Source organism: Mixophyes fleayi, chromosome 3 (assembly GCF_038048845.1).
Source record: "Mixophyes fleayi isolate aMixFle1 chromosome 3, aMixFle1.hap1, whole genome shotgun sequence".
In the NCBI taxonomy this organism is placed as follows: Eukaryota; Metazoa; Chordata; class Amphibia; order Anura; family Limnodynastidae; genus Mixophyes; species Mixophyes fleayi.
Window position 1 is genome coordinate 161,436,909 of NC_134404.1, and position 25,004 is coordinate 161,461,912.

The 25,004-nt window shown below is 40.7% G+C and overlaps 1 protein-coding gene across 1 annotated transcript; it reads right to left on the bottom strand.

Annotated features, from left to right (window-relative positions):
- LCA5 (lebercilin LCA5) lies at positions 1–22,255 on the bottom strand. Its single transcript, XM_075202682.1, has 8 exons — positions 22,021–22,255; positions 19,630–19,997; positions 17,819–18,348; positions 16,626–16,763; positions 12,247–12,343; positions 11,208–11,341; positions 9,973–10,126; positions 1–944 (listed from the first exon to the last, which is right to left on the bottom strand). Exons 2-8 carry the CDS (start codon positions 19,976–19,978, stop codon positions 154–156), a joined length of 2,193 nt encoding a protein of 730 aa, XP_075058783.1. The 5' UTR covers positions 19,979–19,997; positions 22,021–22,255; the 3' UTR covers positions 1–153.
- Positions 22,256–25,004: the final 2,749 nt, after the last annotated feature.

Consider the following 25,004-nt stretch of genomic DNA (forward strand, 5'->3'; position numbering starts at 1 on the left):
TCTTGATATCAGAAAATAATTTATTAAAACTACATTACAAAAAAAAAGTAATAAATAAGATGACAAATGCCGTAACAGAAGTGTGGGAAGTGTTTTAGGATATTTGAGTTAAAGAATGTAATAAATATTGAACAGGCACATTAACCACTGTTTCTACAATGCTACTTCTTCAATTTCATCTTCTACAGAGTCAACGGCTTTTACTACTGTCCTTCCTGGTGGGTACTGCAAGCGTTGTCTGCTGGAGCTTGTGCTTTTGCCATCACCAGAAATTTGGGCAGGAACTTTCCCTGTTCCCCTAATGTTTTGTTCCCAAGGTAGACTATTGCTGGAGTTATGGTCTGTGACTCTACTATTGCTTAAAGCTAAACTACTCTGGTCATTGACTTTGGGAATGGAAGGTAGAGTAGGGTTGGAACTACTGCCAAAAAGCTGCTCCATTAAATTGGATTTTTTTTCTTTCTTTATTTCCAGCTTGGTATTGGTTGTTATAGTATCATCTAACACATCTTTCTTTCGACTATTAGCAGCTGATCTTCCACCTCCAAACGATGGAGTATAACTTCCAAATGTAAAGTCCCCAGTGGTGTCCTGTGTATTTTCATTTCTACGACTCGGGATATCTCTTTTTGACTCGTGTCCTCCATGGACTGGAAGCCCATTGAACAATTTCTGAGTTGGCTCTGAGAACTTGTATGTTGCTTGCTTTGTATTTGTTGTGTCCATTTTAAATGATGCATCCACATGTGTTGTTGGAGAATGAGGTTTAGAGGGATCAGAGTAAAATGAGTCTTGGTTCTCTTTATCAATTTCAAACATCTTTGCAAGCAAGAGCTCCTTTCTAAGTTTCTCTTCTTCAGTTCTGTTTATGTTTTCTTCTTTTACAAGATTATCTGGATATGAGTCATCTTTTCTCTTTCTTTCAAATTCTTCCTTTTCCCACTCTGCAAGGATTATAAGATGGATGTTAAAATCTGAACTGAAATAAGAAAAAACAAACAAATAACTAAACACAACAAGGATTTTGCCCCACATATGTAATGTTAAAGGAGATTTTCCCCTTTGTGTGGTTTACGCAGGTCAGACACCGCACACCCTGATAGGAGCAGTGAGATCAGTCTTGTTCCTCCATTAATGGGTCATGTTACTTAGCATCAGTACCAGTTCTCTAAGGGAAGGAGGCAACAAATAAGACACTGTTTCAGATTGGTTGCCCATCTATTAAGTAGAAGGTTGTATCAGACATTAGCTCATTTGTGGTGGGGAGCTCCTACAAAGCAGTCTGTATCACATTTATGGGTTCCCCCCCCCCCTGATTACATTAGATCAACAAAATGAGAAGTTAGGTAACTATATATTACCCTATACTACGAAAAAAGGGGGCTTTTTTTTTTATAGTAAAATGGGCAATATATTACTTATAATGGGTGAACTCTTTATTTAGTTTAATATCAACGGGACACAATTATAATATTTAATACTCACGGGGGCACAATTTATTACTTTACTATAGGGGCCACAATTAGTATTTTCTTTTCATGGTAACCACAGGCCAGAGATCCCAGGAGGGGCCCAATACTACTAAACATTGGGACAGGTATCCTTAGGTGCGAAGGCCTGAACAAATGTGGTGGACTGGTCCAATCCAAAGTAGCATTGCAGAATGGGGGTGGTTTGGACATCAAACGGTTTGCTTTTACACCTGTTAAACTGCTGGATAGTGAATCTGATGGGTGTTTAAAATCAACAAATAAAACACTCCAGAGTGAATTTAGCGGTTTTTAATGTAAAATGTATTAGACACAGTTAAATGTTTAAGCTTTTACATGCCTAATGTTAAGAGCAAATTATCATTCATCTTTTGCACAATCTGCCACTTCTCTAGTTACCTATATTGTCTCAACATGGCATTTGTTTGCAGAACTACCTAAAGGGCTATGAATTCCCTAAATGGAGTTATCAAAAAACAAAAACTGAACGAGTATAAATTCCTTTTAATTTCTTCATACAAATCACATGACAATTTGACCAATCTTCATTGACTCATTATTTCTGTAAGCCAACTGCTATAACCTCAATCAATGTATGTAAAGGTGACCAAATTATCCACTTTTTTCTTACCAATCCTAGATTTCTAGTTCTTCCTTCTGACCTGTTTCTTCTATTTAAATTGTATTTGAGTCATTTTATGTTGGTCCCTTCTTTAAGATTACCTCTGTGCTAAATGTTGAAGAGGTCCATGCTGCTGAAATATGTGATCTGTAGAAATTTTAAAATCATGGATTTCTAGTATAGAACTGTGAGACGTGAGAAGAACTGTGATAAGTATAAGTTGGTGCTAATAAAAACTGAATACATGTGTGGAAGAGCGATATAAACCACTTTTTTTTTATTTATTTTTTTTAACTCTTTATTTTCAACAACAACATGAGTTACAAACAGTATACAATGGGGATGCCATGAAGCTATATTCAAAATAGAACAGTAAAAACATACAAAGAATAAACACATAAAGTAGTCTAACATAGCAAATCCTAAGTCCACACATTAAGTAAAGATATGTAATATGAACTATATGCCTCATAGAATCCTGTTATTGGAAAATCTCATGTTGTTGTGTTTTTCCTAATTTTTTATTGAAAAGAAAAGGGAGAAGGGGAGACAATATAAAAGAAAGGAAGATTAAGAAAGGAAAAAATTAAGGGGGGAGAGGAAAGGGAGGGTAACTCGGCATGAGCATTCCAAGGGAGGTGTAGCCGGTACACCGCCTCCCCTGGGAGGGTACCCTGCCTGTACTAATGAATATGTAGGAAATGCAGTTTACTGAGTAGTGGGCATTGACGTTTGGTGGAAATAATACCAGAAGTCCCACACCTTATGAAAGTGTGGTACTTTGTCATGGAGGAGACTAGTGATGTATTCCATTGAGGCCATATACCAGACCCGAGAGACTATGCTGTGGAGGCTTGGAGGGGAAGGAGATTTCCACTCCTTCGCTATCTGCAAACGTGTAGCGGCACAAATATGTTGCACAAGCTTATCTCCATGTTTGTTAAGGGATCTGACCCGAGAACACAGCAACATAGCCAGGGGGTCCGGTAATACCTCTATCTCTAATATTTTTGTGATGAGGTCAGCAACCTGGGACCAAAGATTAGAGATGCTAGGGCACGTCCACCAAATGTGATAGAATGATCCTACCTCCCCGCAACCCCTCCAACAAAGATCTGAAGTGCCTGGGTAGATTATGTGTAGCCTCTCAGGCACTAAGTACCATCTTGTGTACACTTTGTATGTGTTCTCTCGTATTGATGGAGATCTTAGAAATCCTAAGTCTGAGCTGGGTCCATCTCTCCTGTCCCAAGATTTTATTTGTATCCTGCTCCCAGGCCGTCTCAAATGGTTCAGTGAGATCAGATCCTGGTTTCAGGAAGGCATGGTAAATCAAAGATATCAATCCAGGGGCTCCAATACGATTCACACAACTCCTCTCGAATGGTGTGGGCGGACGTAATTTGGAACTCCTACAAAGTGATTGTATGAAACCTCTAATTTGGATATACGCAAAGTGCAAGGACGAAGGAAGACCCTTTTTTTCAGTATGTTTTTGGAGTGTGGGAGGAAACCGGAGCACCCGGAGGAAACCCACGCAAACACAGGGAGAACATACAAACTCCACACAGATAAGGCCATGGTCGGGAATTGAACTCATGACCCCCAATGCTGTGAGGCAGACGTGCTAACCACTACGCCACTGTGCTGCCCCAATAAATACAACCACACAGGATATTGCAGTAATCAAGAGAAGTCAGGTGAAAACACAGACTTCGAGGTAGTGCAGAGATAAGTCACAACTAAAAGACAATGCATGAAGATAAACACAATCATTGTGGTAATGCAGGTATATAACTCTGTCTCTGTAGTAATGCTGGTATAGAACAGTCTTTATTGCAATACAAAAATATACACAGTCTTTACTGTGAATGCCCAGCAGAGAGAGCAATGATAATTACCTCAGTCCGTACATGAGGATACTGTGTGGAGCTATATGAATAGCGTGCAGATGCAAAGTCAGATATCAGGAACCAGCAGACTAAGTTGCATAACCGGATATCAGGAAACAGGAAACAAAAACTAGCACAGGTAGGTATCACAAACTAGGAGACTTCTGAATGCAGAGCCAGAAACTGCTTGATGCAACGCCAGAATCAAACAGTATACCGATACAGGAACCAGGAAGCTAGTGTGTAATGCTATCACTGGCAATGAGTGCAGGACAGGTGAGAGCTATAGAGTGAAGTGTTCCAATCAGCAATTACAGGGAGACACACCTGAACTGAATAGCAAATCCAAGTAGCAAGCAGGATGCAAAGGAGATGAAAACCTAACAGTACCCCACTCCCCTCTTGAGTGTGCTCGAAAATTGATGATGCTTTTAATTTCTCCGCATGGAGTGGTTGAGAATAGACCTACAACCTTTCTTCAGGTCCATAGCCCATCCAATGGACCACCAATGGTTCCAAACCCTTCTAGTCTACTACATACTTAGGAGATCTATGAACAAGTACTGGAGCTGGAACCTTGGAAGAAGTTCTCTTAAAGGTTTGGTTTCTGTAAGACGGTTACAGCAGAGAACAACCATACTGTGATTCGATTAAATTTATTGATGAACCTATATTTGCCTATGAACCTGGCTCACAATTTAGCAGTCTTTTGACTAAAACAGATTTGTTTTGTCGGAAGCCAAACGAGGCCCCCAAAGCAGAATATAGAAGGTCTGTGATATTTGTCGAAAAATGTTTTTGCTTGAACAGCAGCTTGGGAGAAGGCCTTATATGCACTGCTCCAGACCGATCTGAGAGTTCTGGTACTATCACAAACCTCAGAAGATTTTACATGATTCGGAGTAGAAAAAGAAATGGCTTTAGGATGAACCCAATAAATTCAGCAGAAAAGAGATATTCCAGAGGCAGAATGTGGATAATTATTATAAGTGAATTAAGCACACAGTAGAAGTTCCGTTCAATCATTCTGTAAAACAGAGGTATAGCATCTTAAATATTGCTTCATGGTTTGATTAACTCTCTCTGTCTGTCCGTTTGTCTGTGGATGGTATGCAGAGGAGAAATTGAGACCCTTCCCGAGCAAATTACAGAAGGTTTTCCAAAAACAAGTTGTGAATTATACGCCCCTGTCAGACACAATATTTAGGAATGCCATGAAGCCTCAAGATATACTGGACAAACACTGGGGCAAACACCTCAGCAGTGGGAAAACGAGACAGAGGTACAAAGTGGGCCATCTTGTTAAATCTGTCAATAATTACCCAAATCACAGTAAAGCCTTTGGAAACTGGAAGTTCACCAACAAAATACATGGAAATGTGTGACCATAGATGTTTAGGTATCAGTAATGGATTCAGCAGACCGTAGGGAATGTCTTGTTAAACCTTGTTGCAGGAGCATACCTCACAGGAGTGTGCAAAGTCACGAATGTCTTGTTGCCATGTTTGGCCACCATACTGATCTGGAAGGTCATCTTCTTAATATCAGGGTGTTCATGATCATTGAACTCTGACAGGACTTGTTGTCAGAAACTATCAGGCGCATACAAGAGGTTCTCAGGTGTCTTGGGTGGAGCCATGCTATGGTTCTGTCTCAAAGTCTCAGAGATAACAGGAGTCAAGGTAACCAGCCTTTTCTTTTACAACAGCACCAATCACAGCACTCACAAAGAAAGGCTCAGATCACTCCTCTTGTTGCCCTCAGACCTTGCAAGCTTTCGAAACCTTAAAGAAAGATTTCACTTCGGCACCAGTTTTGCGACATCCTGATCCAAGACTGCCATTCGTTGTTGAGGTAGATCCCTTGGATGTGGGACCTAGAGCAATTCTCTTGCAAGCAGATACAGAGACTCAAACTCCATCCCTGCGCATGCTTCTCTAAAAAAAAAATGTTCATCTGCTGAGCATAATTACAACGTGGAGAGTTTTTAGCAGTAAAATGGGCGCTGAAATAATGGCGGCAGTGATTGGAGGGTGCAAATTTTTATTGATCATAAAAACCTGTAATGCATCAGTTTTGCTAAGAGACTCACACCCAGACAAACTCAAAGGGCCCTCTTCTTTACAAGATTTAACTTTGTGATTACATATCGACCAGGGTCCAAATATATTAAAGCCAATGCTCTATCTAGGAACTATCTGCCTTCTCATGAGAGCATCTCTGACAATAATCTAATACTTCCATCCAAAATAATACTGGTACGAATCCTCTATAATAGTTAGGGAACTCTTTGGACGACCTTGAGATTAACAGGCACTACCCAATCCAGTATGGCTTGGACATTCATGGGACCCATAGAGAAGCCTTTCGCAGATATGATGTAGCCCCTTTGACAAACAACTTGTTAAGTCTTAGTCATTCAAGACTTGGCATATATGGGCATGATGTTTCTTTAATGCGAATGCCCAGCAGAGTGAGTAATTAAAGTTACTGCAGTTCATCCTGAGGATACTGTGTAGAGCTATGAATAGCGTGCAGATGCGAACTCAGCTATCAGGAACCAGCAGACTGTAAGTTGCAAATCAAGGTATCAGGAGCCAGGAATCAATAACTAGCACTGCCAGGTATCATGGACCAGAAGACTGCTGAATACAGAGCCAGAAATTATTTTATACAAGGTCAAAATTACACAGGATACAAATACAGGAACCAGGGAACTAACACCAGCAATGAGTGCTAGATAGCAAAAAAATATAAAGTGAAAAAATTTCGAATCAGCATTCAGAGGGAGAGACACCTGAACTGCACAGCAGATCTGAGATGCAAGCAGGGTGCAAAGCAGATGAGAAACTAACACTGAAGGGTAAATTTATTAAACTGCAGGTTTGAAATGTGGAGATGTTGCCTATAGCAACCAATCAGATGCTAGATGATTTGTCATACCCACATAAGGTTGGCATACTGACAGTGTTTGCATATGGACAGGTTGTTTTGTCAAAATTTAATTTGCCATGCACTTGCATCCTAGTTGGCGAGTCGGGTTCCGGAGATTCGATCTTCTGCAGTAACTGATACTTTGTTATTGAAATGACTGTTGCGATATGCCTGGACAACATGAACATTTTTCAGTCAAGTGTTGAGCTGATCGTAGTGCCCTTTCAGCCAAGCCATTTGATTGTAGGTAAAACAGGCTACGTGTGATGTGCCTAAAGTCCCATGTGTCAGCAAGTGTTTTGAACTCCCTGCTTAAAAACTGCATGGGATTATTTGTGGTGTTTGTAGTATGCCATGTACAGTGTGTCTCTTGAGTTTGAAAAGGGCTAGTGCATTAGTGACGTTAAGCAAGTAATCAATGTCAAACTAGCATCAGGTGTTCCATATTGCACCATTCAAAGATGTCAGCAACAGTGATAGACTGGATCAGGCTTGACACCAGTGTTGGTTAACGAATAACCGACATAAGGGACTTCTGATAGCCTGAAAAAACATTTGTCGAGATTGAGATTTAGGTGTATTGAACTTACCCTGTTCAGGACCTGAGGAAGACGGCCATCATGTTCCTGTTTAGTGTGCCCCTAGACTAGGATGTTGTTGACTATAATTGAGCAGGCTCCATTGAAACACTTCACAGCCCGTGGATAGGCCGTAGGGAATGTGTAGGAAGGTCTCCCCCTAAGAGTCTCATAAAGGTGGTGAGCAAGGATGATTCAGTGTCTAAGGGGATCTGCCAGAATCTGTTCTACTGTCCTTACACGGAGAGGAGGCCGTAAGAGTGACTTTTTGAAATGCACTGGTACAAAACATATTCTGACTGTGCCATTTTGTTTTTATGGTAGCTACAATGGCAGAAACCCACTCTGTTATTTTCCCCCAGTTTGGTCATGCGGACAAGCTTTGCGATGACTGTCTTTCTTGGCTAACAGGATGCGTCATGGATCACAAATTGTTGGAGCTATGGACTCGTCTATGTGCAGGTGGTAAGTCACTTGTAGCTTAACAATGATGCCATTATCAAACAGGTCACTCAATGCCTTAAATTCTGGGTTTTCTTTTTGGACCACATCTGGTACAAAGTGTATTAAACTAAATTTAGCACCATCAGGTAGTTCTAATAATTGCTTAACATCATGGTTAAATATGAAACTGTAATGAAACATACGTGAATTCAAGCGTGACTGTGCCCAGGGTCTTGATTATCTGATCTCTGTAGGTCAATATGGGCCTATGGATTCATTTTGAATAGCATGTTTTGAAATACAACATGCATTTAGCACCGGTGTCAAGTTTTATTTTCATGATACTGTTATTGTGCTTTACTTGGAGACTAGTGAAGATTTCACCTCTCTCAGTTATGAGATCAATGCGCTCACAATATAACATGCTAGAAGGTTCTTGCTCTGACTCAGTCTCTGCCAGATTGACTTTGTGTTGTTTTCTTTCTGTATTTCACGTGGCAGTCTAGCTACCTGCATGTGTTTAGATCATGCATTGCAACACTTTTTAATGGCTGGACATTTTTTGTCGGTAAGAGGGGTGGTGCCCAGAGCAGTTCTTACACGTTTTGTAAAGTGGTGGTGTGTACTGGACATAGCATACTTCTGACTCTTTCCTTAACTGTCTTGCATTACTCTGTTTATTCATTCAGCATACATATGTTAATTGCAGTCTCATGGGCTAACTCCTCCTGCACTAACAAATGTATCAGATTTGTCAACTGCTTCTGCATGCTAAATTTAACAAACATATAAGCTTGTATCTTTTTAGGTACAAGCTTATACATTTCCTTTTCAATTCAACTTGCTGTCAGCGATGGATCATTGCGGCAGTACCCTTTTTTTCCCCCAAGTGGTTAAGTGTCATTACATAAACTGACAATACATTAAATTAAATAGAGTATCAGTGTCAGGAGCCGCGGTGGCCGTGTGCACCGCCTCGACTCACTTCCGATGAGCGTCCCGGTCGTCATGGAGACGGCCAGAACGTCATTTCCTGTTACTTGGGCCCGGCCGTTGTCAAGGCAACGGCCGGACGCCGAGTGTATGAAGCGCTGCGCCCCAGCAAGTGCTAAAGCCGGGCGCATGCTCTAGTTGTCTAGCCTGCGGGCAAAGTAATAAGCTGTGTCTATTTGGCCCCATTCTGTCAATCATCAGGGCTAAGCCCTGATTGGCCCAGGTCACTATATTAAGCAGGGAGGGCTTAGCCTCCCTGCCGGTTATAGCGTCTGTGTAGTGCACTAGTGCTGACCTGCTCACTGTTTCTGCTGGATTGCTGTTTTGACTATTTGCCTGCTTACTGGATTTTGCCTTCTTGCCTGTGTCCCTGATCTTTTGGCCTGTACTTCGGATTCTGCTGACCTGCTCGTGACCCTGACCCTTTGGCGTGTTTTTGACTATTTTTCTCTGCAAATGACCCCTGACCTTGGCTAGTTTACCGGATTCGCTGTCTGCCATTAGTCCTCATTCCTGGGTTCTCCGCAGCCAGTGCCCATCTCACGACCCACCATTTGTCTGCGGCCAAGTCTGTCCCCACCACTAGGGGCATCAGTGAAAACCAGACCTTCCGAGCAGACTCCGGGTTTTGTGGTATTGGCTGCTGGAGTTCCTAACAATCAGTCATAGGAATAAATATGGTACTTGAGCACAACTATAATTGCATGCTATTATATATAGTTCTTTTTTAATTTTTATTTACTATAGGTTGGTTTGGTTCTAGGAAGTGAAGAGTGTGTGAGTACCTCTGATCTATTACACTGGTAAAAGGAGAAAGTGTAGCTCTTGCTTGCTTCAACAAGAATCAGTGCAAGAAAATAAACAACTAAGCAGCAAAAACCATTCCAACATATAATTCAGAAAGAAGAGTCAAAATGTCTGCTAGCTCAGATTACTTATAGTAGTCATCATAAAAGACATTACCTGTTTGCTTTGTCTACATACTATAATATAAAATCAGAAGCTTGATCTTTTCATACCTTCACGCAGTTTTTTTGCTTTGTTCTCCAAAATCCTCTGCTCATTATCTCTGCTTAGTTTCTCATCTTGATCTCGTTTACGGTCTGCCAGCTCTTTTTCTTTTTTAAGCTTCTCTACTTCCAATTTGAGCTGTTTCTCAAGATTGTCTTGCTCCTTTCAAAAATTCAACAAAGGAGATAAGCAGAGTTTTCACCCCAGTTATATATATATTTATATAATATATAAACTGTATCAAAACACATCAGACTTATGCTCGAGAGGCTGCATGAGACCTGGCTCTTTCATGCACATATAGTGGCCGATATTCTGGTCAGCAATTAGAAATCTCCTTCGATGATCAAAACAGATTTTCCCTTATGTCCGAAATGCTTCCGACTAGTCGCCGGAAAGCCATCAGCCACCCATCATTAAAAAAGTTTAATTGGACATCTTGCCTCTCCTGCCATCTGTCATATAGCTGCTGATTGGAAGCAGTCAGCGCCTTCCTCCAAGCGGCCTTGAATGGACTCTGGTAAGTGTACCAGATGGAATTCATTACATCAGGGTTTCCCAAACCCAGTCCTCAGGGCTCCCTAACAGTGCAGGTTTTCTGGATCACATGTGACATAATTAGAACCATCTGTGGATCTGTTACAATGTGTCAGTCACTAATGACTACACCTGTGCTCCAGCAAGGAGATGTGGAAAACGCGCACTGTTAGGGAGCCCTGAGAACTGGGTTTGGGAAACCCTGCATTACATGCATAATCAAGGAATCTGCAAAGGCGTTCTGTAATGTCTAGTACAGTTGTTTCTACATTTCTGAGAATTACAATTTTAATGGTCTGAAATCTCATAGTAACATAGTTGATGAGGTTGAAAAAAGAGACACCAGTCCATCAAGTTCAACCTATTTTGGATCTCCTTCGATCCCTCACTTATATTTAAAATTGATCCAGAGTAAGCAACCGCCAAATTTGTTTCAATTGTGAAAATCCCCCCAGACCCAATACTGCAGTCCAATTTTTACCCTATATACACTACTATCCTTCATTTTAATTAACGGTTGTATCCCTGGATACCCTTTTCCGCAAAAAAATTGTCTAACCCTTTCTTTAACATATCTAAAGGGCATAATATATCACTAAAGCATCAATAAAGGTTAAAATAACTAAAGACATGGAAGCAAAGACCCTCTAAGTCAAACTATTCATCATTATATGTTAAACATTGAACAATGGTAATAAAATTAAACCTCTCTCAGAAATTCCTGCTGCCTCTCCATTCTTTCATCGGGTAGATCTGGAGGTGGGGGTGGCGGAGGAGAAAACTCCAGCCATGAGGCATAATCGTTCGTTTGAACACCTATGCTGATGCCCAGGTTTGTCCCTGTAACAGAAAAGAGATTTTTCTCTACTATTAAAGTCATTTTATCGCTTACCAATAAACATTGTCTGCTGCGATTTGTGTGGTTCCAATGCACAAAGAGATTTAATTGCAAGATGCAACAAATAACAATTCAATAAATAAAGTACCACCGATACATACGCAAGTGCTCTGGATCCAGCATACAGTCATTCAATCTTGAAGTCTGTGGACAAGTAGACTGCATAGTGGACTCAGAGCCTGGTTTATATACAGTTTGTGATGCATAAAAAACCAGTAGTGATGTCTTGGCGTGTTTTCATAGGTTCAGGATTCAGAACAGTCCAGTGTAATGCAGGTCATAGGTCAGTTCAAACAATGCCCTCCAAAGGTGAGGGTCAACTCTCCAATAGATGCATACGTGTCTTCCTGCCGAAAAGCTAGTTTAAACTGTTCTATTTGCATTAAACACACAATATCATTCTGATCATTATTCCTCTATCATCCATACGCAAGATGCAATCGCTTAGCCTATTCTAACAGATGTCTGGTGGTAAAATGAGGATTAAAATGACACTAAACATGATGTGTTTCCAAAATACTGAACCTTAGACATCAATAAAGTGGTTATAACATTATTATATTAAACTATTAAATCTATTACATTTGATTATAAATGACTGTGTTGGAACTTTATTAAGGTGAACTATTTACATAATAAATGTGCGAGTGTAAATGAATGTGTACATTATTTATCCGTGCAATTGCGTCATAACACATGGCGTACTGATCGCAATCGCACGGTAAAACAATATTAATAAATTTGATTTACTTCATCCAATTATTTGACTTTCACACTACCATATAGATATTTACATGCGATACTGAACTTTAAAAAACAGTACTTGTAAAAGAAATATGCAATTTACCTTTTTTCCTAGGAGTAATCTCAATGTCTTTCTTAGATGAAGGCTTGGACAAACGATAAGCATATATATTTTTGGCATCCAGTTCCCTTTCTTTTTCCTGCATGAAAAATAAGGTGATACAAATAATTGTTTTAATTTGAAACATGCAAATTACTAGCATGGCCCAATCTTGCCTGTTGTCAGGGATTTGTTTGGGGAATAACAGCAGTACTGGGAGGTCTTCTGCTAGACAGGGAAAGTTGGTGTACTGGACAAAACAGGGTAATTAAAAGGACATGAAAAAAAATCTGCTTTTAATGATAGATATGGCACGTTATCGATTTGAACAATTTAAAATGTCACATTGTTCTTTTCGCTTTGTTACTTGTTATTTTTAATCCACTGTGTTTCTCTAATCATAACTTGGGCTCACATTATGATCTGTTTTGATCATTGCTCAGGTCAAACTCATGCTACTCTAGCTTGACATTAGTAGTTATTAACTAATAATATTATACTATATTATTCTAATAAAGCATAGTTAAAAGTGACAAGCCATTCAGAAAACCAATTGAAAAAATAGAATAAAATTTATATATAATATATAATATATATATATATATATATATATATATATATATATATATATATATATAACAAAAAAAGAACAAAAACAATAAAAAAAAAAACCATAGCAAGAATTGAGACTATGGGCAAACCAACCACCCCCTCTCAAAAACGGCTATTCTTCATCTATATGGAGCTCTGTAATGCCATCAAGACTAAGTTCAAATCTAAGGAGCTATAGAAGGGATGTACTGAGGTTGCACGTGAAAAACACCCTGGAAGAAAGTCTGCACTTCTGGTAAAGTGACACCCTCTTTTGAAAGAAGACAGTGCCGATAATGCCAAAACATTTAGTTCCACCCAACGCACAAGCTTGTTGGTTTCTGCAACCGCAAGGTAGCTCTTTGTTCCTCCCAATGGTTAATGTAAGTCACTACTGTGGCATTGATTGACTGATTGTGACTAGAGTTTTTAGCACCACTCTTAGTTCTAGCTAGAACATTTTATTGGAAGCCTGTCTTCCACTGTGGACCGAAGTCCTTAAACCCGCATTAAATAGACAGTGCTGAGCATCAAAAGCTGCAATCTGTGGTCTGATTGGCAACTACTAAATGGCAAAGGGACTGCTCTTGTTAAAGCTGCCTACTCTGATCTACCAAGTGGTGTCTATTTGGAGACAGTTTAATGAAATGACTGGTCATGTAAATGTGGGACTAGTTCTATTTTGATATAAACTTGATCTGGAACATAGGATTTTATTGTTCGTGAACACCCACAGACGTATAGTAAACCAAAATGCAGAGCCAGAAATTTGAAATGGTACGGTGAAACATGGAATTTGAGAACACATTAATGGCCTTACCAAACCAGAACATGCAAATAAGCACCCTGGTGGTTTAAAGTGGGCTAAAAGGATTTATCTGGCCTTTGGACTAAACAGAGAAGTGAATAGAACATATTCCCTTTTGGATTGACAGCACTGGGATGACCACCACTGTCATAATTAATTTCCTAAGAGCTACTTGTAGAACCCTGTGTCTTACTAGATTTCCAGGAAGGCTGGTGTCGAGGGGGCTTAGGAGCTGCCGTCTTGCTGCCCAAACCTGCTTTGTCTCTTTTAGGTCTGTTTTTGTTTTAACTGCAGTGCAAAAAAAACGAAACCTTGGACCCAGGCCCTAGATATAGTGACAAGCAGAAAATAATTGTCTAGCTCCAATAAGCCCAGCATGCAGAGCCCAATCCCCCAAATGTGCAGATGCCTCCTGAATGTGTTCGACTGGTTAGTAATTTAGACCTGGGTCTATCAGATTACAAACTCATCAAAAGCTGCTCTGAGCCCTTTAGCACCGTTTTGCTAACCCATGCAGAAGCTAAACTGGTTCAAGAGAGACCACAGCTGTAATATAATGACCATCCCTGAAGGCTGAAGCATTTGGAATAGGAACTGTAGTTGTCTTGGACAATTGCTCTATGGGAGCATCCACCTATAAAGATTGTGCAATTTGTATTCAGGTTTTGCCCATGCTTCACTATTAAGTCCCCTAAATGATGAGAGTAATGGAAGAAAATAAATAGTTTTGTCTTCCTTTTAAACAGTGTACTGTCTGACACTGCCATCTCTGCCATCTGTGTCTTGAATGTTTAGTATAGAAGTGTCCAAGTTCAGTCCTCAAGAGCTACCAACAGTTAATGTTTTCAGGATTTCTTTAATCATGCTCAGGTGAATTAATCTATTTCGCTAGGTCAGTAATTATCCCACCTGTTGCTACAGACTGAAATCCTGAAAACATGACCTGTTGGTAGCCCTTCAGGACTAAACTTGGACACCTCTGGTTTAGTACTTGCTGTACCGCACTAAATTATCCACACCCTGCTGCCTTGTGGAATCCTCCTTGTTCAAGTCCACTGACATTTTTCCTCCTACTGAGAGGACAACTCACAGTCTAAACCAGGCCTGTCCAACCTGCGGCCCTCCAGGTGTTGTGAAACTACAAGCCCCAGCATGCTTTGCCAGTAGACAACCTGTTGATAGCTGGAAGGGCATGCTGGGACTTGTAGTTTCACAACATCTGGAGGGCCGCAGGTTGGACAGGCCTGGTCTAAACCCTCACAGGGCTGGTCTACCGCAGGACTAAAGAGAAGGAAACCATAATGAGGTTCTGGACTAACCCGCTGTGATACCTCAGATGTGCTGACTTGCTCGCTCTGGTTTCAGCAGAGGAGGCACAAGAGAGGTCCCTCCTACAACTGCCCCATGAAAAACTGGGGAGCTGTGCGAGTTCAGCAATAAACTGGACCAAAGATTAAGCCCACAATTTGTTTTCCAAATTCTTTGCTCCCCTTGCAGGCATGCAGGGCACTTGGCTCTCAGCAAGCCATTCACGTCTGGTAACCCTGAGGTAATTTTGAATTACACTACATACAGTGTGTAGGAAGAACCCACACAGAAAACACTATCACTCTAAGGGGGGGAATTCAATTCCCCCCGAATTAGCGTGGCGTTAAAACTATTACCGTTATTATGGTAGTTTTAACTCTGCTTTCTGCTCGCAGCACCCTGAGCTGCGAGCAAAAAGCCGGCGTTGAAACTACCGTAATAACTGTAAATAAGCGCATTATTACCGTAATAATGCACAGGCCGCGTTACTTTTACCCATAACGAGGCCAATTAAATTCCCCCCTAAGGGGCATATTCAATTAGCAGATTAAATCGCTGCTGCACATTTTTTATGTTAATACGGTACCGCAACATCGCGGCTTTCCCTTCGCAACCCTTGGAGGGCGAACAGAAATCCGCAATCTTGCAGTAACACAGGGTGACTTCAGGTCCGTTCCAGAGACACTTCACGCTTAATCGAATATGCCCCTAATACTTCCCTCAGGAGAGGGCATTATCACACCTAATGGAGCTGAAGTTCAATCTAATAAGTTAATAAATGTGGAGTAGCTGCTTTCTCAGGGCTCATAGAAACAGGAAATAGCATACTTGATTCAACTCGGGATTTAATACTCGTAGGTATTAACGGTAATTCATATATTAACTGAACGCAAGTATTATACCTGATCATTATATGATATTTCATGATTTATATATTTTAAATACATTGTTTTTTTTCTGACTCATATTAAAATTTATTATGTAAAAGTAAACTGTCCTGACTAATAGTCGTTATATTCCATTGTGGCTAAAAAGTGCTGCGTTGTCCTTTTTTGGCTTCCTCAGGACAGATTTAGAGGAGGAGCTGGAGCGACAGGTGTCTGTGTTTAACAGTTTTGGCAGGTTTTTCTGTGTGAGCAAAGGCTGCCAAGCAGAATGTGTTAGGCTGTCTGAGGTATAGCACATCCCCCAGGGCTCAGCACTAGATATGGCTACAATCGTGGGGAGGCAGCAGGAGGGTGCACCGAATAGATACATCTTCAGCCCATTCCTGGCATCTGACTCTTGCCATGAGGCTGTCTGGATGCTGTCAGAGGCAGCCCTAATGAAAAGCACCGTACTCCTGTGAGGCGATATAGAAGGGGGAGGGGATTACACACCTGGTAAGGAAAATTTAAAGTGACAAACTTCTGCCTGGACCCCGTATACTAACTGTCAGTGTACCCCATAGGATGCAAGAGAAACAGGCATGATACACACACTTGTAAAGGTCACATTTAAGCATAAATATAAATTATACATCATCTGATCATTTATCTTTCAAGAGTTCTGAGCCTGATGGGACCTAGAAGCAGGCACATACTCCTCAGTTCATAGGAATAACAGTTTCTTTGTTGAACTAAATAATGCAGGTTAAACCTCATTGTGGAAACCAAATAGACCAAAGGAGATATACTTTTAATTTTTGAATCAGGCGCTGGAGCTCTTCTTGCAGCAATTTGTTCTCCTCTTGGGTATCATGGGCTTTCTTTTTCTCAACAACAAGCTGCCTCTGGAAACTGCTTTGTGTCAGTTCAAGGTTCTTCTCCAGCTCCTATGAGACAAACTCTGTTATAAGACAGATAACTGCTAGGCAGAGGGGAACAGCTTTAGTATTGTTTTCAAAGGAATTCAACTATGTTATGTGTAAATGATTATAAGCCTCTATTTCCATGTAGGCAGTAGCTGGACAAGACCAAAGTCCACATCCTACCACAATCCAATTGTTTGTTTTGAACCACATTGTTATGGAAAATGTAATCATTAACACAAGCATATAAAACTATATTGTAAATAGAAAATGTATTTGACTATGGATAACACTGGAGACAATATCCCAACTCCACTGGGATTTTGCGGCATGGCACAGGCTTCTTCTGGTACAGAACATTCATCTGCGGATAGATCAGTTTTGCTCTAGTTTAACTTCATCAGTGTCCATATATTATACAACTTCTATCTGCTTTGCAAGATGGTAGAGACCTGACAGAGCAACTGATTGGCCCTGACTATGTAATAACACAATGGGTGTTAAATGGGTTCTGACTGAAGGTGTACTATCAGAATGCATTTATTTTCAATCCCCACTTCATTGGCATTTTTCCTTCCAAGTAGCAAACAGAGCATCCAATCAGGATATAAAATTACTCCCAATCATACTTATAGCCCAATATGTAAGAAGTTTGTTTCCCAACCGTGTCTAATGTGATTCCTTTCACTTGAAAATCAAGTCCTGTTTTTGGGCTATAAAGCTAAATAGTAGAACTCAACAACATAGGACAGTATATTATATTCTAAAGCATGAGAGAGACACATATGCAACTGACTTTAGTGGTCAAAACAAATCTGTATAAGTATGCTTATTTAATGAGGAGGGGGCAGTATGACATTGGAAAGGTGCTGGATGTTTAGTTAATTTATTAATTACTGTAATGAAAACAAGGGAAAGAAAGAAAGAAAGAAAGAAAGAAAGAAAGGGGTGCAGAAATCAGACCCCATAATACTATGGGTACATATACATACATATTACGGGGAGTCTGTGTGTATCTTGTTTCTCCAACACTGTTAAACATGGGAATCAAACAATGTCTCATTAGGAAAAAGCAATACCTTGACTCTTCTTTCTCGTTCATCGACTCTACTTTCTATATGGTCCAGTTTCTTAGTTAGTTCCTCACGTTCCCCAAGGTGCCTATTTTCAGAAAGCTGCTTTAACTTCTTTAAAGCACCATTTGTCTTGTACAGTTCTTCCTCTGTGTCCTTCAATCTTTTCTCTGCATTTCTCTCCCTTTCCTGGGATTTGCGCAAGAGTTCCTTCAGTGTCCGGGTCTCATTATTATGTCGAGATATGAGCTGTGAGATTTCATTTTCTGTATCTTCAAACTTGTTCAAGGCCTTTTCTTGCCTGAACTGCAACCTCTTTAGAGTCTTGTTTTCTTTCTGAAGTTCTTCTAGTTGAATTTGAAGCTCAGTTACCTCATTCCTTAGTTCATTTATTTTCAAGAGTCGAGCAGATAGGACTCTTTTGGTAACACCATCAATGTCCTTTGGAGGGGACTCTTTATTAAGGCTCTGGGAACGAAATCCCCACCGTGGTCCCCTTTTACTTGATGGATACTTAGAGCTCACTTTCTTTATCGCTGTAAAGACATTTCTATAATAGTAATCTCACATCATGTGTGTATGATGCAAACAAGAACACTTGATAGCATTAATACAGCTACATGTCACGCGACAGGGACACTTTCCAAATTTGTCACACAAGTTAGTGGCTAATATTGGGTGAGTTCCAGCTATTCAACACTTATGCCAAGAAGCCAGATCACAATGTAACTTGTTTGTGCTGTCATATGCCAGTTGCACTAACAGATAGATAGCAGTGACCTACTGACGAGTTATGAACACAGCCAAAAATTATTGATCAAAATGGTTAATTCTTGGGCATACAATTATTTTGGGGGCTCGCACATTTATATCAGAATCAGACAATTTTTCCGTGCATGAGTAGCCAGCCTAAAGAACTTCCCTTATCTACATATGTTAACATTATTTAAAAGGGAAAACAATTGACTTTTAGATACAAAACAAATGTAGTAATTTCTGAACAACTTCCTTTTGCTATTTGTATATTTCTGAATGTCACTATTTCACTTTAAAATTATTCAATTCTTGTCAAAGACTAGGAATTGTTTATATACACTACATCATTTATGTCACTTAACTCATCTAAACTTTAGTATTGTCCACAAACATTACTTTTAGGGCACAATTTAAGTACAAAACTATTAAAAATACAGATGTTTAAGGACCCTTTCTAAATGCTTACAGGCTTAATTTATAGATATTTCACAGCTACTATCTATCACCTAGAACAATAAAATGCACCCCCGTTTTGTGGTGTTTTTGACAACCAATTTGGTAATTTTACATCAGTGACCTAAGATTCACTTACAGCGTTCCCAACACTGCTGTGTTAAAACTTTACTGTGAGCTATCAAAGATAAATAGCAAATATCTAGGTCATCTGTGAGTTGGAGAGCATGGTGTTGTTGTTGGACCCATGCTGTCAGTCAAAGTGACTGGTACGATTCCTGTAATTTTGATCACTAAAACAGAAAGGAGAGTCTTCAGTAACATATACCGTTACTAATGACAAACATTAGGAAAATTATTTCTAAACAATATACCCTTTGACCTATTATGCCAAATTAGGTCAAAAACCAACACTTAGCAGTAAACCAACAATATCTCTTTAGTAAGCTTTCTGTATATGCTACATCTGAATTGTTTTAAGTTCATTCATACTTTTCATATAAACTTTTTGCCAAATGAGCGGTTATAAAAACTGCAAATTATAATTATAATAAAGGAGTTTATATATGGATGGTACATACCAAGAAAAACATCGATATAACACTTACATTGGTTATGTACTGGTGTGACAGATCTCACTTTGTAGCCTGTCTTTTTGGCACGAGGCGACATGTACTTGGAGCTGGGTGTTGGTGATCGGTCAGAGCCATATGTTGTGTTGTCTTCATCATCAGAATAATACGAGTCACTAGCCTTATCAATATCTGGACTTCTATTCCGAGTGCTCCTTATTCCTCCACTGTCAGCCCTAGCCATATCCTGGTCATCCTTCATGTTGCTGCTTCTATTTTTCTTTGTAGTGTAGGTCTGTTTGCTGGTAGAGTCCCTGTGAGAGGAACCCATTTCTGTATGTCCACCAGTCTCATCATACTGAGAGTATGGGCTCCTGCTATTCATGTCAGTGAGCTATGCATTGCTGTAAGTAAAATAAAACAAAAAATGTACTTGTGACTTTTGCTAAAATTTATAAAATATCAATATAGTTTGTGAGTATTGAATACTGCAGTGTGGAACGATGGTAACAGGATATAAAACTTAAAAAAATAACCAGGGCAGATAAGGAAACATTTTCTGGCATATCAGTTGATGCAATAGTGACATCAAAAAAATTAACTTCAGTGCTCCTAGGAAAGCAGATAAACAAAATTCTACACTACAGATCACCGATATGTAGTTTGCAATTGAAGAAACATTATATTTCAGTTTTAATTATCTCAATTACCAACATGAAACAAAATTAAATAAAAAGAACATTTAATCACACATTTTGTAGTCATTGTCGATTAAACTGGGAATAATGGCAATATATAGAGATGCCTTACTATGCATCGCAACAGTGCAAAATTGAATTTTTGCAATGCGTCATTGTTGTTGAATAGCTAATGTTGTCCATGTAAATATGCTTTTGAATTTCAGTGACTTCCACTGACAAGAAAAACGCAAAAAATCACCACTTTCTGGGGACAAATGAAACCTACATGCTGCAAAGCAGAGAAGCAGTGACATATGGAGCAAGTCAAGCCATTTACATTCTGGTTGTGCTACATTACAAGACTCTCCCAGGTAAATGGGGCCAGATGGATTATTTTCTTTCCAATAGGTTTAGTACACAAGACAACAGATTATAGATAAAACACATATACGCACCCTTCCCTGGCAAAGCTCCGCCTTTAGGTGCCTTATCTCTGGGTCAGCCCATTTGGATTATTATGTAAAGTTTGCACTTTAGACCAGCAATTCCCAATATATTTAATGCTGTGATGCACCTGCAACTCTCCTGCCATAGGATTATTATTTTATAACAAGCCAATGTTAAAATGATTGAATATTAAAATGACTGAAATGTCTCATAGGTAACTGCCCACCTGCTGTAGCTGCCTGCCACCTAACTGCCTTCTGGCACAACTTTGTTCACCCCAAATTCTTGCTATGGACTCCCGATATTATTTCACCTTGCATAAAATGCTCTGTTCCAATGTTTTCTATTTAACATAAAGGTTAAATCGAAAACCACTGGAGTAATAATGATAAGCTGTGTACTGAAGCCAAAGGTAAGTGACCTATGCAGAGATTGTGGAACTATACAGCTTCTGTAGCTGGGCTTCCTTAAGGTGCCTACATCTAGCCTAAGCTGAAAAGCAGTATACAGTATGTAAAGCCTTTAGACCACACTTACCACCTAATCTTTTCAGGATCAGTGACTACATTTGTCAAGAAAACCTCCCATCCTTGTTATTCTTACATTCATGTGCTCCTGTGTCTTAATTATTATTTCCCATAGTTATTAAGAAATACACTTCAAAATGTAATTACAAGTTTGCAAGTGCTTACTGAAAGAAAAAAAAAAAAAGAATGAAAATTATATTTCTAAAGAAACAATTTACAATCATTTCTATGACTTATATATGGAACTACAATGAAATATTCAATTTATTAAACATTTTATTACAGTTGGTTGTGAGAGTTTGCCACAGTTGTCAATATTTTAAAATAGTTTCCAGGTACAATTCGCTATTGTGAAAGTGTATATAAGTATGGAACACACAGTGCTGTACAATGTGGTGAGTGAACCAGACATTGGTTCACTACAATCCCAATCATTACATGTTTACTGATCAATGTTATCATCTCAGATTTTGCATTTTGAAATACCACTTTAATAAATCGTAATTTACAAACAGAGAGAATAATAACTACATCTTGCATATAAGAGATAGTTTTGGACAGTCCATCAGTTGTGAAAAATGTTTAACAGTTTAAGGTACAAGATTTCCCTGTTACAAATCTTTAAAACCTGGAAATTAGGCACATGACAACTATACTTTGCCTGTCATCAAATCACTGAGCCATAGTGATGATCAGTAGGACTGTAAGAATGAGTCCCCCCCACCATGTAATAATATCACAACACATACATGTGGGCCGCAGGCCAGACCTACCCCGCTTCTCTGCGTGTCAGCAAGCTAGTGGGTATCTCCAGCCGGTCTCTGTACTCAACTATCCGGGTAGTAGAACTACCTTGAGCCGCTAATGTGTGTGTCCCAGCCTGTTGCCAGCAATCTATTTACAGCAGCTCCACAGTAACGGAGAGGAGGGTTCTATGTTCATCCAAACCACATCGCAGCACCAGGCAACCACCGGAGGGAGGGCCGGCCTCATTGGTGGGATGTAAGGCTCTGTCTGATTAGTTCAAGCTTGGTTTCTACTAGATCGTTCTATGCGGTGTACTGGTCGCCTGGCAACAGGTTTGCTGTTATTAATTATCAATCTATGATGCAGGTAGTCTCCAGGCGAGGTTTTGTTTTTGTCTTTTTTTATTAAAGAGACTGGATGTGTCATGTTTATCACCGTTCAGTCACAGAGCTTAAATCACAGAAATCTTGATACATGGAGTAAATTCAATGCATTTATTAATCCTTGCATTAAAACAGTAACGCATAATGCTGGGAACTCCTGTGACACTGACAAGCAGGAGACATTTTAGATTAGATGTGCCAGCCCATGGCCACATATTAGGTACATGGTGATGTAATGAGCATATTAAAATTGATAATACTGTAAAACTATCTACAACAGTGATGGACAATAGGCGAACCTAAATCATCATCATCATCATCATTTATTTATATAGCACCACTGATTCTGCAGCGCTGTACAGACAACGCATTCACATCAGTCCCTGCCCCGTTGGAGCTTACAGTCTAAATGTAAGAGCCGTGGCGTCTGGGCTGGTTGCCGGATCGGGGAGCCAATCAGAGCTCCCCGACCGGCCATTTAAACTTTGATGCCGCCGCGGACCAATCGGGGCTCGCCGCGGCAAGAAGACGCAGCGACGCGCTGTCGTCATCAGGCAGCCAGCACGCGTTCCTTAAGTCTTCTGTTCCTGAGTTCTGGCAGGTTAGCCCGACGGTTCCAGGGCAGACATTGTACCGTGGGGTAGGGCGTGGTTCACCTGAGTTCCGGCAGGTGGAAACCGCCAGTCCCGGCGATGCTCTGCTGGCAAGTGTAGCCCTGTCACTTAAACTGCTGGGTGGCCCTCACCACTTGTGAGTAGGGAGTTTGGGCGAGAACGTTCTGTGTCCCAAATACTCGCAGCCCCCGTGTTTAGGATAGAGTAAAACGGGGTGATGACAGGTGGAATCGAGCGTGTGTCTCCGTTGCGGGTCATAGCCCCAGACAGTGTCGGACTGGGACATGAAGGGCCCACCAGGGGACAGCAACGCTAGGGCCCCACCAGAGGGGGTGTGGCCAACCATCAAAGAGGTGAGACCAGACACTAGAGGGGGAGTGGTCAGCCCACAAAGTACAGCTAGCACAATAGTGTAGTATATAAAGCTAGCAGTGTGTATAAAGAGTACAGTCTTGATCTGCACCTTAGATTGGGCAGAACAGTCACCAAAAATCTGGATTATCCCACTAGACCAGGCTTGACTAACCTGTGGCACACCAGGTGTTGTGAAACTACAAGCCTCAGCATGCTTTACCAATATATAGCAACCTATTGCTGGAAGGGTATGCTGGGACTTGTAGTTTCACAAAACCTGGAGTGCCACCTGTTAGCCAAGCCTGCACTAGACTCAGAACATTTGACAGACTGTCCTACCTGTTCTTGTCACCACCTGTGGCTGCTGGTTTCTTTAGCTGCGGCTTGTCTGGATCCTGGAATGTTGAGGGGTCCTATTTGGAAAAAATAATGGGTACATTTAGAAAATTCCAACCAGCCTCGGTGTTAAATCAATAGGACCCACATTTAATACTTAGGACTTCCTCCAGCCCCAACATAAAAGTAATAGTATTCCCATTTAATAAACCTATTTCCCTCCCAACAGACAGCCCCTGCAATAAATTAATCACATTTACATATAATAAATATACCTATTTCCTGCAACCGTCACTGCCATTAAATAATTCATATTCACATTTAATAAATATACCTCATGCTCCTCAAACTCAGCCCCACATTCAATTAATAGTGCCCAAACCACCCCATCTTAAATTAATAGTCCCCACTATAAAATTAAATTGCCCCATCTTCACCCTACAAAGAAAATAGCACCCATTATTTAGCCACCACCTACCACACACACATTACATTGCCACAAGCCCGTTGTGCCATCACACACACATTACTGCGCCCCTTCATCACCATGATGTGCCTCCTTATAATCACACTGCACCCTCCATGCTGCTTTTGCTCCCCCCTTCTCCTGGCCCCCCCTTCACACACTGCCATACTGTCTGTGCTCCCCCTTCACTCTGTTCCATGCTCCCCCTTCACTCTGCCATGCTCCCCCTTCTCTGTTCCATGCTCCCCCTTCTCTGTTCCATGCTTCTATTTCTGTTCCATGCTCCTATTTCTGTTCCCATATCACTTACCTTTTCTATCTGCTACTTCCTTTTCTTCTCCTCTGTCTTGCCGGCGCTCCTCACTGAACGTCGGGCGTGATGACATCACGCCCCGCATTCAGTGCGAACGGAGCCGGCGCTGCGGTCACATGAGTTTTTTTATTTTTTTTATTTTACTATTAAAGTTTCTAGCTCCCCCCACCAACGAAGAGGGGAGCGATTCAGGGTCGGGGCCTACCGGTGGATAGTCCAGTCCACCGGCGGGCCAGTCCGACCCTGGCCCCAGACAGCCCCTTCCCTCTTCCCCTTTCCCCTACCTTGGTGTGCACATCTGCCGCTTTTGTCTTGTCTGCAGGAGGAAGGGGAGCAGTCAAACTGATGAAACTGAATACAGTGGTGGCTTACTGCAGCCGGGGAGAGCAACACCTTTCATAGCAGTCCCTCGGGATCAGGTGAGTACCTTCAGTGTAGACCAGGGGGACCGCCCTGGTGGGTACGCGGGGTAGTAATCCCCACTTTCTGGCGTAGTCGGCAGGATCCCGAGGGATCCAGCCACAGGTGGAGAAAGTGATAAGAA

Excerpts from the sequence above, each read along its gene's own strand:
- LCA5 (XM_075202682.1), bottom strand. The coding sequence starts at position 19,978 with ATGAATAGCAGGAGCCCATACTCTCAGTATGATGAGACTGGTGGACAT. Across the intron at positions 18,349-19,629 it reads CACACCAGTACATAACCAAT|CGATAAAGAAAGTGAGCTCT; the intron begins GTAAGTGTTATA and ends ATGTCTTTACAG. Across the intron at positions 945-9,972 it reads AGCAAAAAAACTGCGTGAAG|AGTGGGAAAAGGAAGAATTT; the intron begins GTATGAAAAGAT and ends TAATCCTTGCAG.